Source organism: Myotis brandtii, unplaced genomic scaffold (genome assembly GCF_000412655.1).
Source record: "Myotis brandtii unplaced genomic scaffold, ASM41265v1 scaffold1083, whole genome shotgun sequence".
Taxonomy (NCBI): domain Eukaryota; kingdom Metazoa; phylum Chordata; class Mammalia; order Chiroptera; family Vespertilionidae; genus Myotis; species Myotis brandtii.
Genome location: NW_005353685.1, coordinates 123,509 through 138,871, shown reverse-complemented (window position 1 = coordinate 138,871; position 15,363 = coordinate 123,509). Strand labels below are relative to the sequence as shown.

At 36.8% G+C, this 15,363-nt stretch overlaps 1 protein-coding gene across 1 annotated transcript in view; it reads right to left on the bottom strand.

The window, feature by feature from the left end:
* Positions 1-15,363, bottom strand: part of HFM1 (HFM1, ATP-dependent DNA helicase homolog) — a 98,307-nt gene that overhangs the window by 63,629 nt on the left and 19,315 nt on the right. Inside the window, exons 7-17 of the mRNA XM_005857197.2 lie at positions 9,485-9,555; positions 8,905-9,037; positions 7,867-8,018; positions 7,211-7,288; positions 6,834-6,992; positions 3,622-3,822; positions 3,449-3,537; positions 2,333-2,376; positions 2,126-2,227; positions 1,589-1,734; positions 69-163 (exon numbers count right to left, since the gene is read on the bottom strand). Of these exons, the coding sequence (XP_005857259.1) occupies positions 69-163; positions 1,589-1,734; positions 2,126-2,227; positions 2,333-2,376; positions 3,449-3,537; positions 3,622-3,822; positions 6,834-6,992; positions 7,211-7,288; positions 7,867-8,018; positions 8,905-9,037; positions 9,485-9,555 (1,270 nt within the window). The remainder of the gene's footprint in view (positions 1-68; positions 164-1,588; positions 1,735-2,125; positions 2,228-2,332; positions 2,377-3,448; positions 3,538-3,621; positions 3,823-6,833; positions 6,993-7,210; positions 7,289-7,866; positions 8,019-8,904; positions 9,038-9,484; positions 9,556-15,363) is intronic.

The following is a 15,363-nucleotide window of genomic DNA, read 5'->3' as shown; positions in this document are numbered from 1 at the left end:
AATTTCTCTTTAATATATCTTAAAAATATTGGCTATAGTAACAATATCTTGTTGGAATATTTTATTACCTGCTTTCTATAGTGTCACTACAAGCTAACATCTGAATATACTTCTCTTTTGTACTTAACCGAGTCATAATAACTGCAGTAGCTGTAGTGTCAAACTGGGGAAAAAGAAGACATACACACACACACATGTACACACACACACACACAGAAATTTAATAAACATGAGCACGTGTTGATACCAGTCCTTTTCAATAACTCAAGACTTTGATTCTATATTAAACAGTCCCTTGTCTTAAAAAACAGGTGAAAAAGGCCTTAAAAATACTTCTGAATTTGAATGTTAACTGAAATTTTAATTCAAAATCTCCTAAGAATCCTAATATATAAAAAGCCAGGGGCCATCATGACCGAAACAACCAGATGGATGACTTAACAGCAGGCTGCATGGGGTGACTAGGCCGGCAAGGGGTTAGTGAGGGACGACCAAACGACTGAACAGCAGGCTGTGTGGGGCGACCAGGCCGGCAGGGGTGGCAGTTGGGGGTGACCAGGCCGGCAGGGGGCAGCAGTTGGGGGTGACCAAGACAGCAGGGGGGACAGTTAGGGGTGATCAGGCTGGCAGGCAGAGGCTGTTAGGGGTGATCAGGCTGGCGGGGGGGGGCATTTAGGGGCAATTAGGCAGGCAGGTAGGTGAGCAGTTAGGAGCCAGCGGTCCAGGATTGTGAGAAGGATGTCCGACTGCCGGTTTAGGCCCGATCCCCCAATCCCGGAGATTGGGCCTAAACCGGCAGTCAGACATCCCCCAAGAGGTCCTGAATTGGAGAAGGTGCAGGCTGGGTTGAGGAGAACACCCCCTGTGCATGAATTTCATGCACCGGGCATCCAGTATAGATATAAAAATACCACTTTGGTTTCAATATAACATAATTTTGGCAGTGGTGAAATTAAAACAATCTTAGGTAACTGTATAAAAGTTGTAATATTTGGTGTTCATATATAATCTAATTTATCCTATAAAATTATAGATTTGTTTAACACAGTATTTTGATATTCTTTGAAAAGATATTCTTCCTAAATATTCCCTTAGTACCTATATGAATGACTTCTTTATTTAAGTATTTGTCAAAGGCATGTTTGGTAATATGTATGAGATGATTTTTAATTGTCAATACCTGGAGACCATTACTGGCATTGTGTGCTAGGATCCAGGAATGCTACATGTTCTGCAATGCATGACAGTCCTACACAATGAAAAACTGTCCCATACAAAATGCCAATAGTATCTCCATTTAGAGTAAAAAACCAAACAAAGAAACTTTAACAACATACACATTCATAAACCCAATCATTTACCAACCAATGCTATATGGAGTGGAGGGAGTATGTCTTTTTTAGTGAGAGTTATTTTACTTCTACTCCTCCATTAAAGTAGATTGTCTAAGTTACATTTATTTTTAAACCTAATCCAAAATCCAAATATGAAATCTTAATCTTTTGTTTAACAAAAAATACACAAAAAGGATTTTGCCATTTACTTTGTCTTTAAACTAAGTTACAAAAAGTAAAATGCTGTCACTTACTTGAGGTCGACCAGCTCTTCCAATCATCTGTAGAATATCTGTTTCACTGTACTCTTCAAACATTCCTCCAACATAATGCATTGTAGATTTTATAACTACCAGGTGAGCAGGCAAATTTACTCCCATAGCTAAAGTACTGGTAGTAACTGCATCAGATTAAGGAATATTACTTTCAAGCCAGATAATTTTAATGCTCAGGTAGGTATTTTCTTATAAAAGGTATATTTTTATAAATGTAATAGGCTCATATAGATAGAATTTATTTAAAAATGAAGAAAACTCTATAATGTAAAATAATACATCTTTTAAAATTATTAAATTCTCACTTTTCAAATTGCACTATGTGCAGTAACATGGTAAAGAACTAAAACTGGTAACAACTTTAGCTATAACATGTATAATACATGAATAGTTACATAATTTTGGACTTGAGAAAAAAGCATAAATAAGTCAGAATACTTGAGCCTTTTATTTTATTGTCTTAAAAATAATTTTCCAAAATATCTAATAATACCCACAAGAATATACTTTACTTACAAAGAGCTGGTAAATCTCCAACAGTAAAAGCTCCTTCAACTACTTTTCTATCTGACAGCTCCATACCAGCATGGTGATAAGCAACACCATGTATTAAGATATCTATAATAGAAATATATCACCTGTTATGTACTGTTAATATTTAATCAGTAATTGACTCTTTTTAACTACAGCTGAAATGCTATTCAAAAATACCTCTAAACCTACCTCTCAGCTTTGAATCTCTTATGGAATACGCATGCTTCTGTAACCTATTTTAAAATACCATAAAATTATTGTGAGTTAGTTCCATTAATATAGTTTATTTTGAGGCTTACAGATATAAAAATATTTTCACAATATCATTATTTGAAAACCATTTTTAAAAAGTAGAGAACATCTAACTTTCATAGTCAAAAATCCCTAATTTTACAACTCAGCGAAAAAAGTCAAATAACCTAATTTAAAAATGGGCAAAGGACCTAAATAGAAATTTTTCCAAAGAAGACATACAAATGGCCAACAGTAGATGAAAACGTGGTCCATATCACTAATCATCAGGGAAATGCAAATCAAAATTACAATTAGATTGCACCTCATACCTATTAGAATCGCTATTACCAAAAAGACAAGATAAGTGATGGAGAGGATATGGAGACAGGGGAGCCCTGTGCATTGTTGGTGGGAATATAAACTGGTACAGCCACTATGGAATTTTCTAAAAACTTAAAAGTAGAACCAGCAGTCCCACTTCTGGATTATATCCAAAGGATACAAAATCAGTATCTCAAAGAAGTATCTGTACTCCCATGTTCACTGCAGCATTATTTCACAGTAGACAAGTATGGAAACAACTTTAAGTGTTCATTGACAGATAAAGAAGATATAGATATATAGATAGATGATATAGATATATAGAGATATAGATATCTCATGAAATATTATTCAGCCTTAGAAAAGAAGGAAATTCTGCCTTTTTCAACAACATAGATGAACCTGGAAGGTTCAAATGTGTTAGAGACTCTTGAGAGATGAATCTTTTGGTGAGAGATTACAATAGATGTGGGATTGAATGTGGATTTTTTAAAAAAATGAAAACAGCACTATAAATAATGTTTCAAGAAATCTGGCTATGAAATAAAGACAGAATCATAGCTGCATAAAGATTCATTATCTCACTTAATCCTCCAAATTACTATTATCTTTATTTTACAAATGAGGAAACTGAAGCTTGGAGAGATCAAGTCACTTGAAGAGTTTACAAAATGAACCCAATTTTCTTATCTCTTTTAGATAATCCCTAAAAGTCTTTCTACCTCCAAGAAAAAAAATGAAAAAATATACCTCTCTTTCTGTTCCACAGTCATAATAAATTTAGCATTTTTCACAAGAACAGAAGCAGCCTGTTGCACACCTTTCCTTGTTGCACAAAACTAAAAATGAATGAATAATTTTTGTATTAATCATATTAAAAGCTGACCATTACACTAAAAAAATAAGCAATCAACAATCCATACCACAAGTGTAGGTTTCTGATCAGAGTACTCTTGTATAACACTGGCAATTTTGTAGTTGAGGGTTAAATCAAACTTAAATTCAGTTTGGTTACTACAACAGGGAAATCCAAGGACCACTTTCTGAAGTTTCACTGGTCTATGTCTCTCATCCATTTTCAGACATATAGCAGGTCTTTCACCATTTGAAAGCCATTCTGCAATCTTTAAATAATAGAAATATACACATTAAGAGTTTTTTCTAATCAAGTTTTATGGCTAAATATAACCCAATTTATAGACTACTTTAAAGTCAAAGTATAAAAATATTTAATCAAATAGTTTTTTTCAATATTATATATTTCATTGACACTATCCTATTAATATATTGGTAAATATGATCCATAGTATTTCAAGATTATATCCACTTTTCACCATGATAAACTTCCAATTAATTATTATTTTATTTTACTTTCCTTCTTATGAGTCTAAAGTAAAATTAAATTGATTTTAGAAGAGAAACTGAATTTCTCACTATCATTGTATTTTCTTTGCTATTTTTTCAAAACTATGTCTAGATACAGCTGACACTTTGGTGTTGTCCTAAGTACTAGCTAAAGAATAGCAAAGTAATGGTTGGCTTAGATTGGTAAGGGTTGACAAGTTCCAAACAAAGAACAAATAAATACTTGAGAGATGGCAGGACCAAAAGCATGTCAGACTAAATGCTAGAGTCACTAGCTGGAACTGTGGTGAGCAATGGTGAAGCAATCTTATCTTCATATAGCCTGCTTAGCAATCAGACTTTATGCCCTGTATGAACCTGACCATTGTTTTGACTGAAAGATGGATTAATGAGTTTCTAGTTGCATAGGAAGGAATTATTAAAATATTTTCAAGGCTATCGTGATTAGGGATGAGATCACACAAGAACTTACAGTTTGAAAGCAGCAAAAGGCCAATTTTGAAGACCATAATTTAGGGGAAAACTGAGAAAGAGGACTTGTAGAAGAGACAGGGAAATAGCTTTCACAGAAGTAGTGATTATCACAACAGGAAAGAGTTTCAAGAATCAACAGGATAGCCCAGCTGGCATAGCTCAGTGGTTGAGCGTCGAGTTATGAACCAGGAAGTCACGGTTTGATTCCTGATCAGAGCATATATCCAGGTTGCGGGCTCAATCCCCAGTGTGGGGCATGCAGGAGGCAGCTGATCAATAATTCTCTCATCATTGATGTTTCTTTCTCTCCCTCTCCCTTCCTCTCTGAAATAAATAAAAAATATATTTTTAAAAAAGAATCACATGATATTGGGAGCATTTATGATCTTACTCCCTGCCATGTATCATCAGTTTGTCTCAAATTAACTTGTAAAAACTTTCTTTAAAAATTACAGGATTTTTGCCCTAACCGGTTTGGCTCGGTGGATAGAGCATCGGCCTGCGGACTCAAGGGTCCCAGGTTCGATTCCAGTCAAGGGCATGTACCTTGGTTGTGGGCACATACCCAGTAGGGAGTGTGCAGGAGGCAGCTGATCGATGTTTCTAACTCTTTATCCCTCTCCCTTCCTCTCTGTAAAAAATCAATAAAATATATTTTTTTAAAAATTACAGGATTTTGATATTTAATAATAACTTACAAATCAAGAAGGAAAATTTAGTATCCCACTGTGAAAAAAAAAGGTAAAGGACATAATCTAGCAAATTGCAAAAAAAAGAACTTAAAGTAGTTGAGAATATATTAAAAATATTTACTAAAGTAAATCAAAATTTTCAATAAAGTACCATTTAAATAAGAAATTTGACAACTATTCAAAAGTAATAATAATTTCATTATTATACTGTCCAGTGTTAGAATACAGAGAAATGGCTGAAGGTAGAAGTGTAAATGAGTATAACATTTATTGAAAGCACTGTGTCCTTACAGTTTTATATACCCTTGGACTTAGTTATTTTACTTATGATGTTTTTAAAGATACATTAATTTCAGCACTTTTTATGATAGCAAAACGTGAAAACAATCTTCCAACATTAAAACATTAGATAAATTATAATAAAACTGCAAAAATTGTATTAAAGAAAACTAATGACATGGAAACATTTGTATGTGACATGTAAATCAAAAAGCATATGTATATTATGATTCCATCTATATATCTGGAAAGACAAACACTGGATTTTTGTTGTTTATATATACTTTATAATTTTCTCTATATGAACAGCTTATTTTGTTCACGTTCTCTTGAATATGAACAAAATAAGCTGTCATTTTAAGAACAAAAATGATTAATTGTGTCAAGTTAAAGCTAAAATTTTCCATTGGGTTAGGCACTGTAACAGCTATTTGTGAAAACAATTTCTAAGAAGTAGCAAGAGGAAAAAGTTACATTATAGTGGGCTGAAAAGTAAATAGGAGTGAGAAAGCAGTGAGACTGTACTATTTTTCAAGTTTGCAAAAAATCAAGAAAAAATAGGCCACATATACATTATAGAAAGTATAAAATGCATATAATTATTTTCATGTCTGTATACCCCAGTAACCATAAGATTATCCTCAAGGACAGGGTCTATATGTTTTCACTTTTGCATCTATCATTAGTGCTTATCTTACCACAATGCTAGGCACACAGAATTGGGGGAGGTGGATGGTAATCATCTAACCCAGTGGTCGGCAAACTGCGGCTCGTGAGCCACATGCGGCTCTTTGGCCCCTTGAACGTGACTCTCCCACAAAATACCAACTTCTGTGCATGGGCCACAAAGTTTCAATCGCACTGTGCGTGCGCGCCCGCACGTGGTATTTTGTGGAAGAGCCACACTCAAGGGGCCAAAGAGCCCCATGTGGCTCGCGAGTCGCAGTTTGCCGACCACTGATCTAACCAATTATTTTTATTCCCCACCATACTTTGTTATAAAACTGGATTCAACTGGTTACAACAACCATAACATGTTATTAGCCAAGTTATTACATGTTTTTGAAACTCATAAAACTAAGACTTTTAGATACTAGTAAACAACAGACTTGTACCAAAAATGTTGTATTAAAAAGAATCATCCAAATTTTATGGTCTTAATACTGCCTTCCCTATAAAATCTAATCATTACTTTCTACAACATACTTTGCTATTTAATTGGTTAGGTGCTTAACAAACAAAAAAACCCTCACTTTTTTCTAAGATTAAAATGTTTAATATTTCACTAGTTATGAAAAATATTATAAACTAAAATTCTAACTCACATCCTCAGCATTTGGAATTGTTGCAGACACAGCTACAAATCTCATTGGAATAATAGTGCTGGTATTTTCTAAAGTATGAGATAAAGACTGCACAGTTTTCATTCTGCTGACTACAACTTCAAGAGTTGGCCCACGAATTTCATCTTTTACAACATGTACCTAAGAAAGAAATCAAGGAAAAAATCATTAGCAACAAAAATAGAAATCTAATCAATTAAAATGTGAAAGAATATTAACACTCTTCTTTAAGAAAATAAGCATTTTCCAATTGAAGGCATAAAACAAACATATAGTTTGGTTGAAATATCTTGCTTCTATCTATTTATTCTAGTCATCTTTTTATGTTTATCTCTGAAAATGAATAATGTGTTCACTACCTCATCAATGAGAAACAGTCGAACCAGTTGAACCAAAGAGTTGTCTCTCCATTTTCTAGTCATGCTATCCCATTTCTCCTAGAGAAAAGATGCAAGTGGTTTAATGCAAGGGATTATAATGAATGTTATTAAGATATATCAATAAAATTTTTAAACTGACATGTGACAAATAATTGGCAATGTTTTAGTTAACATCTTATAAGTATCCTGAAAAATATTTTTAAAATTTGTAAGGATTTTGACAGTTATACAAGTATTTAAAAAATGGACCCCATTTATTTTTAAGTTTAACCAAAAATACTCAAAATTACAGTCTAATTACCTCTTTTAAGCTCTAGCAAGATCCTCCCTCTGCATCACATAATACTTGAATAGAAGAATATAAGCAATAAGTATGTTTACAAATTATCTACAATAACAAATTGCCTATTCATATCTTTTGTCTATTTTTCCTATTTGGTTGGTTGTCTTCTGCTTATTAATTTGTAAATATCCCTTATATACCCAGAATATTATTATCTTTTGTTTGTTTGTTTTTATAATGCAAATATATTTGTCCTTCTACTTTGTATTTTTCTTTTAACTTTTTTCTTGATGAAGAGAAATAGATATTTTCTAATAAACCAAGGAAATAATAAAGTATAAATAACACCTACTGGAGTTGTCATAATAATATGGGCATGCTGAATCTCAAATAGGTCATCCATTAGTGTATCACCAGTGAGTTCTTTACAATTCAATCCTATTGGTCCAAACTTTTCTTTCCAGTCATCAAAACGCTGACTACACAGTGCTTTTATTGGTGCCACTATAACAATATAAGGTATTTATTTTGAATGTCATTAAAATTTTCACAAAAAATGTTGGTTAATAAATTTATGATAAGAATAACATATCTATGCACTATCTAATACATATAAATTAAAAGTTAACAATAGAACCATATCATTTAGAGTTATAAACGTAATCACCAAACAAAACTGAAAATAGAAAAAGAAGTGACTGCTTAAGAAATTGTAACTAAGAGTAAAGAGAGGTAGGACAAGAGATTATTGTTTTTCATTATAAATCTCTTTTGTAATAATTAATTTTTTTAACCATGTGCATAAATTACTTTGATGAAAAATTTACAATATATATATACTTAAGAAAGAAGAATTCATGTGTAAGTTTCTAGAATTACAAAATGTTTAATTTTATTTCTTCATCTTGCCTGTCTTTTTAAAAATAAACATGTAGCCTGGCTGCAGTGGCTTAGTGGTTGAGCGTCATCAACCCATGAACCAGGAGGTCACACTTCGATTCTTGGTCTGGGCACATGCCGGGGTTGCAGGCTAGATCCTTAGTAGGGGGTGTACAAGAGGCAGCCGATGTTTCTATTGATGTTTCTCTCTCATTGATGTTTCTATCTCTCTCTCCCTCTCACTTCCCCTTTGAAATAAAAAATATATAAATATTTTAAAAATAAACGTGTAAGGCCAAATTCTCAATTCAAATATTACTTTTTATGTATAACTGAGAAAATGTATTTTGAATTTAATGTAACAGATGACAGAAAATGTGGTATGTTTTTATGAAAAAGTATGGAAAACCAAATACTAAGGCCTATGGGTTGAATCTGAATTTATTTCTTACTTTATCCTCACTGGTTTTTCATTATTATAATTATTACTCTTAAAATTATAAATACTTACTGTAAACAATTTTAATGTTTGACCATGGCAATGGTACTTCCATTAACAATCTTGTTATTGCAAGTTCAAACACTACAGTTTTCCCAGAACCAGTTGGAGCACAAATCACAAAATTCCTATCTGTATAAAGAAGCTAAAATATAAAATTTGATCAATCATGGGATATATAGAATCTTTCACTCCCATTCTCAATTTATTAGAAACTATGCCATAGGAAGACTCTAAGGAATAATAATAGCTCAAATATTTTCATCTTTAAATTTATTAAAATTGTTACCACCCTCATAAAATAACTATTAAAAATTTACCATTTTGTTTTATTTGTCAAAGCAATATGCCAGACCTAGAAGAAAATAATTTCTTTAGCTTCCAGAGAAAGTTTCATAAATCTAATAAATACAAACCAACCCTCCTATAAAAATCACATGCATTCATTTAACAAACATTTTTGAGCTCCTTTAATGTCACTGAATGTGGCACTGGGGTCATAAAGATGAATGTGATCTAGTCCCTGCCCTTAGTGGGCAAACAATCTAGTAAGAACAAGCAGATAAGTAAATAATTATAATAAAATACTTACATCATCAAAGGCTTTGGACTGTATATAGTTGAAGTATGGGAATTCTTTGAAAATACTTCTAAATTTTGCCGCTTAGAATAACATTAAGGAAATATTTGGGAATTTTAAAAATTGGTTACTTTTCATTTAAAAATTAAGTTGAATTAATATTGACTGACAATATTTAATGATGAGCCATTAATACTTGCTATTTTGACATAAGAAAGGAATTAACATATATAGAGGAAGGGACCAAGATGGCAACAAAGTATGCTCCTGAATTTCCCCCTCCCACAGATTCACCAAATACACACCTATAAGCAATAAGTATGATTGCACCTACACACAGAACATTTCCCTCTGAGAGAGATCCTGAAACTTCAAGTTGAGTGATTCCTATACATTGGACGAATGAGAAAACATGAATTGAAATAGAAAGGAAAGGCTGAGACAACTCTCACCACAAATCCTACCCCTAGCACAGCACCATACAAGTGGGAAAGAACCCCCAACTCCCACCTTTTCCCTGAAGAGCAAGGGGTTTAAAACATACATCTAGTGACCAATTTTTAAGACTCCCACCTGAAGGACAGGCCCCGAAACACCCATCGCTGTGAGCCAATAGAGCTTGCATTCACCAGTTCCACAGGACCATAGCAAAGAAGTACTTTTTAAATGGGCACAGGAACACTGTCCCCTCCCCCACACACTCAAACACACACAGGTACACATCCAAGCTCAATACAGAAGGGACAAGCTCATCTTCAGTTTCTCCCTGGAAGAAATATAACTGCATACTTTCTCAGCTGCTGCCTGAGGTTCTAGCTTCTAATCATAACACAAATACATTGTTATTTAAGCAATTATGTTTTTATGAAGACATACAAAAACTGCTGGATTGTGATATGTTCCTGTTAAAAGTTAAATAAGAGCATATTACTTCTCTGCTAAAATTTCCCCCTTTCTTTCAAACTGTATGGCTACAAAGCCCTACATAATCTTGCCTCCTCACCTCCACCTTTGTGTTTCTGACTTCCTGTCCTGCTTGACTAATCTCCTCTACGTATATTGAATTCTTTTCTGGTCTTCAAAAACATCAGCCAGACTATTGTCCAGACTGTTCTTTCTTTCATATTTCCTTGGCTCTTTCACTTCCTTCTATTGCTTACATCTCACCTTCTCAGAAAGACCTACCCTAATTACTATATCTATCCTATATAATAAAAGCCTAATATGCTAAGTGTCCAGTTGACCGGTCGGCAGTTCAACCAATCAAAGTGTAATATGCTAATGATATGCTAAGACCTCTCAACCACTTGCTATGACGTGCACTGACCACCAGGGAGCAGACGCTCTGACCGGTAGGTTAGTTTGCTGCTGGGGTCCAGCTGATCGGGACTGAGCGAGACAGGCGGACACACTCTAGAGCCCTCCCATGGTCCCTTCCCAGCTGGCTAACCTCCTGCATCCCTCCCCAGCCCTGATCGTGCACCAGTGGGGTCCCTCGGCCTGGTCTGTGCCCTCTCGCAATCCGAGACCCCTCTGGGGATGTCAGAGAGCTAGTTTCAGCCCAACAGTAGAACGGCCAGTCACTATGACATGCACTGACCACCAGGGGGCAGATGCTCAATGCAGGAGCTGCCCCCTGCTAGTCAGTGCACTCCCACAGGGGGAACACTGCTCAGCCAGAAGCCGGACTCACAGCTGGTGAGCGCAGCGGTGGTGGCGGGAGCCTCTCCAACCTCCATAGCAGCGCTAAGGATATCTGACTGATGGCTTAGGCCTGCTCTCCCAGAGGGGAGAGGCCCTAAGCCATCAGTCAGACATCCCCCGAGGGCTCCCAGACTTCGAGAGAGCACAGGCCAGGCTGAGGGACCACCTCCCCCCCAAGTGTATGAATTTTGTGCACTGGGCCTCTAGTTTAAGTAATATAAATCCATACATGAGATCACTTATTTGTTCTTATATCTCTTATACCTTTTGAACTAAAAGGTCTAATAAGCCCAGGAATAAAAAATGCAAAGAAGAAAAGTTTAAAAGTGAAAATTTATTCATGAGCATAAAAATAAAAAAATGTTCCAAAAATAATTGATATTTACCTATCTTAGAAAATAAAATGGCCGAAACCGGTTTGGCTCAGTGGATAGAGCGTCGGCCTGCGGACTGAGGGGTCCCGGGTTCGATTCCGGTCGGGGGCATGTGCCTGGGTTGCGGGCGCATCCCCAGTGGGGGGTGTGCGGGAGGCAGTTGATCGGTGTTTCTCTCTCATCGATGTTTCTAACTCTCTGTCTCTCTCCCTTCCTCTCTGTAGAAAGTCAATAAAATATATTTAAAAAAGAAAAAAAAAAAGAAAAGAAAATGTGTTTAAATGAACAGATAAAAATTTAATTTTGTTATTCTAGTCCATGCTATCATTTACTTATCTAAATACATAAAATTTCCTTTGATTCATGTTACTTAAATCAATTATTTTTATATAATATCATTTACATATATTGTTTTGTTACAGCATAAAGGCAATAATTTTTAAATGATATCATATTCTTTACATTCATGTCTTCATTCCTTCAATGAACTTATCATATTCAGAACTAATTAGATTTATGCTAAGTTCTCAGAGTCCCTCCCCGGCCCTGATCATGCACCGGTGCGGTCCCTCGGCCTGGTCTGCACCCTCTCGCAATCCGGGACCCCTCGGGGTCAGTGTGCTCCTTCAGGGGGAGTGCTGCTCAGCCAGAAGCCCGGAGCCAAGCTCACTGCTTGAGCACAGCGGCGGTGGCGGGAGTCTCTCCTGCCTCCGTGGCAGTGCTAAGGATGTCTGACTGCTGGCCATCAGTTGGACATCCCCCTAGGGCTCCCAGACTGCGAGAGGATGCAGGCCCGGCTGAGGGACCCCCTGAGTGCACGAATTTCATGCACCGGGCCTCTAGTCTATACATATACATATACATATACATATACATATACATACACATACACATACACATACACATACACATACATATACATATACATATATATATATTAAAAAGCCTAAGTGACTGGTCGACTGGTTGACCGCTCAACTGTTCGACCAGTAGCTATGACACACACTGACCACCAGGGGGCAGATGCTCAATGCAGGAGCTTCCCCCTGGTGGTCAGTGCGCTCCCACAGTGGGAGTGCCACTCAGCTGACCAAGGCACCAGACACCAGGCTCATGGCTGACAAGTGCAGCTGTGGCAGTATGAGCCTCTCCCTCGGACACTCCCCCTGCGGGACCCTCCCCCATCCAGACTGGGACCAGGATGGGGACTGGCATTGGGACTGACTGGGCTCCAGTCTGCAGCTGCTTCTTGGTCATGGGTGTGCCGGTATCACCCTAGGACGGGTGCATGAAGACCGCAGCAGAGTGGCAGAGAGCCTACCAAGCAGTGGCAGAGGCTGGAGCAGGGAGGCTGGGATGAGCGGGAGTGGCGAACCTGGCCCAGGCTCGGGCTCCTCCCTGGCCGCCTGCCACTTTGGGTACTACTACATCCCTTGGGGGATGTAGGACTGCCAGTTTCAGCCAATCCCCACAGGCCAGGCTGAGGGACTCCACTGGTGCACGAATCTGTGCACGGGGCTTCTAGTATAATTATAATCCTGAATCCCTGATCCCAGCATTCCCAAGTTAATCATCTTTACTCTGCTCCACTTTTTCCTTTCTCCCTATTACTCATCACCTTCTAAAATACTATATGACTTATTTATACACTTACAACTGTTCAAATCTATCCTCTTTCCAAAGAAAGTTAAGTCCTTAAGGACAATGATTCATTGTCTGTTTTCTTAACTGACATATCCCAAATACCTGAACAGTGCCTGGCACATAGTAAGCAGCCAATTAATATCAATTTGCATTTATTAGGTCAAGCAAATAATTTACAAATTTTCATTTTACTTTCAGTTTTGCAGAGTGTCAGAATATTTGTGCCAAAACAAAATGTAATTTTGAATTTGTTAATCCATCAGCTTTTGAAGGAATCTCATTTTTCCTCAAAAGATGTCTCTTCCTATAAAATATTTATTTGTAACAAGCCCACATGTGGGCCATCATGCTGGTTTTTCTCTCATTAAGTAGTTCCACATTCACAAAAATGAATCTCTAATTCCAAGTAGATATAGAATCAGTTTTCTATTCATGGGAAAACTCAGCTACTAACATTGTTTATCATCATTATCAACACTTGGTATCAAATTTTTCCTTTCATTCAACAAACTCTCAGCAGTGTCACTGCCATTATATGTTATTACATGTAGGAAAATGTCTGCAGAACTGAAAATGACAAGATTACTGTGGCAACATCAATCTGACCAAACTTCTATTGTTTTGAGGATTCAAATACAGTAAAATATTGGAAAAGAAGCAGAACATAAGTTGTATTCCCAAACTCTAAAATTATCATTAATAGTATTCAACTTTATTTTTTAAAGTATGTTTTTGTTATTGGTTTCAGAGAGAAGGGAGAGCTAGAGATAGAAACATTAATGATGAGAAAGAATCATCAATTGGCTGCCTCCTGCATGCCCTCTCCCCTCTCCCCAACTGGGGATTGACCCTACAACCTGGGCGTGTGCCCTGACTGGGAATTGAACTGTGACCTCCTGGTTCACGGGTCCACACTCAACCATTGCGCCACACCAGCTGGATTCAACTGTAATTTAAATACTATAGGCCTGGTGCGCCTATAATATTTGGTCAGTGCGCATCACAGCGACTGGTCAAGCGGTTGTTCTGGTCGTTCCAGTCATTAGGTCATATTTTAGGCTTTTATATATATAGATATGCTTGGAAACAATAAAGTGTAGCAACTCAGTGAGCTTGACAGCAAAAGAACTTTTTGAACAATACAATGGACACAATAGTAGCTAGTAGTCTTAATCAAGAGACCTAAACAATAGAATCACTTCAGCTATACTATATCTAATAAAAGAGTAATATGCAAATTAACCATCACTCCAACACAAAGATGGCAGCTCCCAGTCCTCTCAGCCCTGCTGGAGTCCTCCAGTCCCAGGGGCAGCCGCTGAGAGCAGGGCCTGCTTGGCCGTCACCATGGTGACCCAGGAGCAGCCAAGCGGGCCCCGCAGACAGCAGAGAACCACGGGGAACAGGCCTAAGCCATCAGTAGGACATCCCCTGAGGGCTCCCAGATTGGAGAGGGTGCAGGTTGGGCTGAGGGACACCCCCTGCATGAATTTCGTGCACCAGGCCTCTAGTACTAATATAACATGAAAAAAAAGAAGAAAAAGAATACTATATTTATTAGAAAAAATAAGGGCAACAAAACAATTAAATGTCAAAATTTTAACACTGACTATTAATATTAAATTAGTTCTCCACCCAAAAAAATCTCTAAAATTCTCCAAAAGTTATTGTCATATTATGGCAAGTTCCAGTAAGGGATAGGAAGAATTTTCCATCATACAGACAATAAAACTAACTTCAAGTGTTTACTGCTAACCTGTTTTCCTATGTTCCCACCCTATTTAGATCACCTTAGAGAAGGAAGCACAGCAGGAATGAGACCACACGCTGAACAGAAGCACTAAAAGCTGGCTATGTCTGAAGTTATTACATCATCATATGTAACGATCTTATTGTTCCCTCCTCCATTCTAACACAGTTCAGTTATCTGCATTGGACGAAACTTTTCACAAGGGATTAGGCAAGTATTTTATTTTTTAATTTTGGTTAATCCTCACCAGAGGATATTTTTTTCTACTGATTTTTAGAGAATGGAAGGGACAGGGAGAGACAGAGAGAGAGAAACATCACTGAGAGAGACATATGGATTGGTTGCCTCCTGTATGCGCCCTGACAGAGTAGGGATGGAGCCTATAACCAAGGTATGCTCTTGACTGGAATCAAACTAAG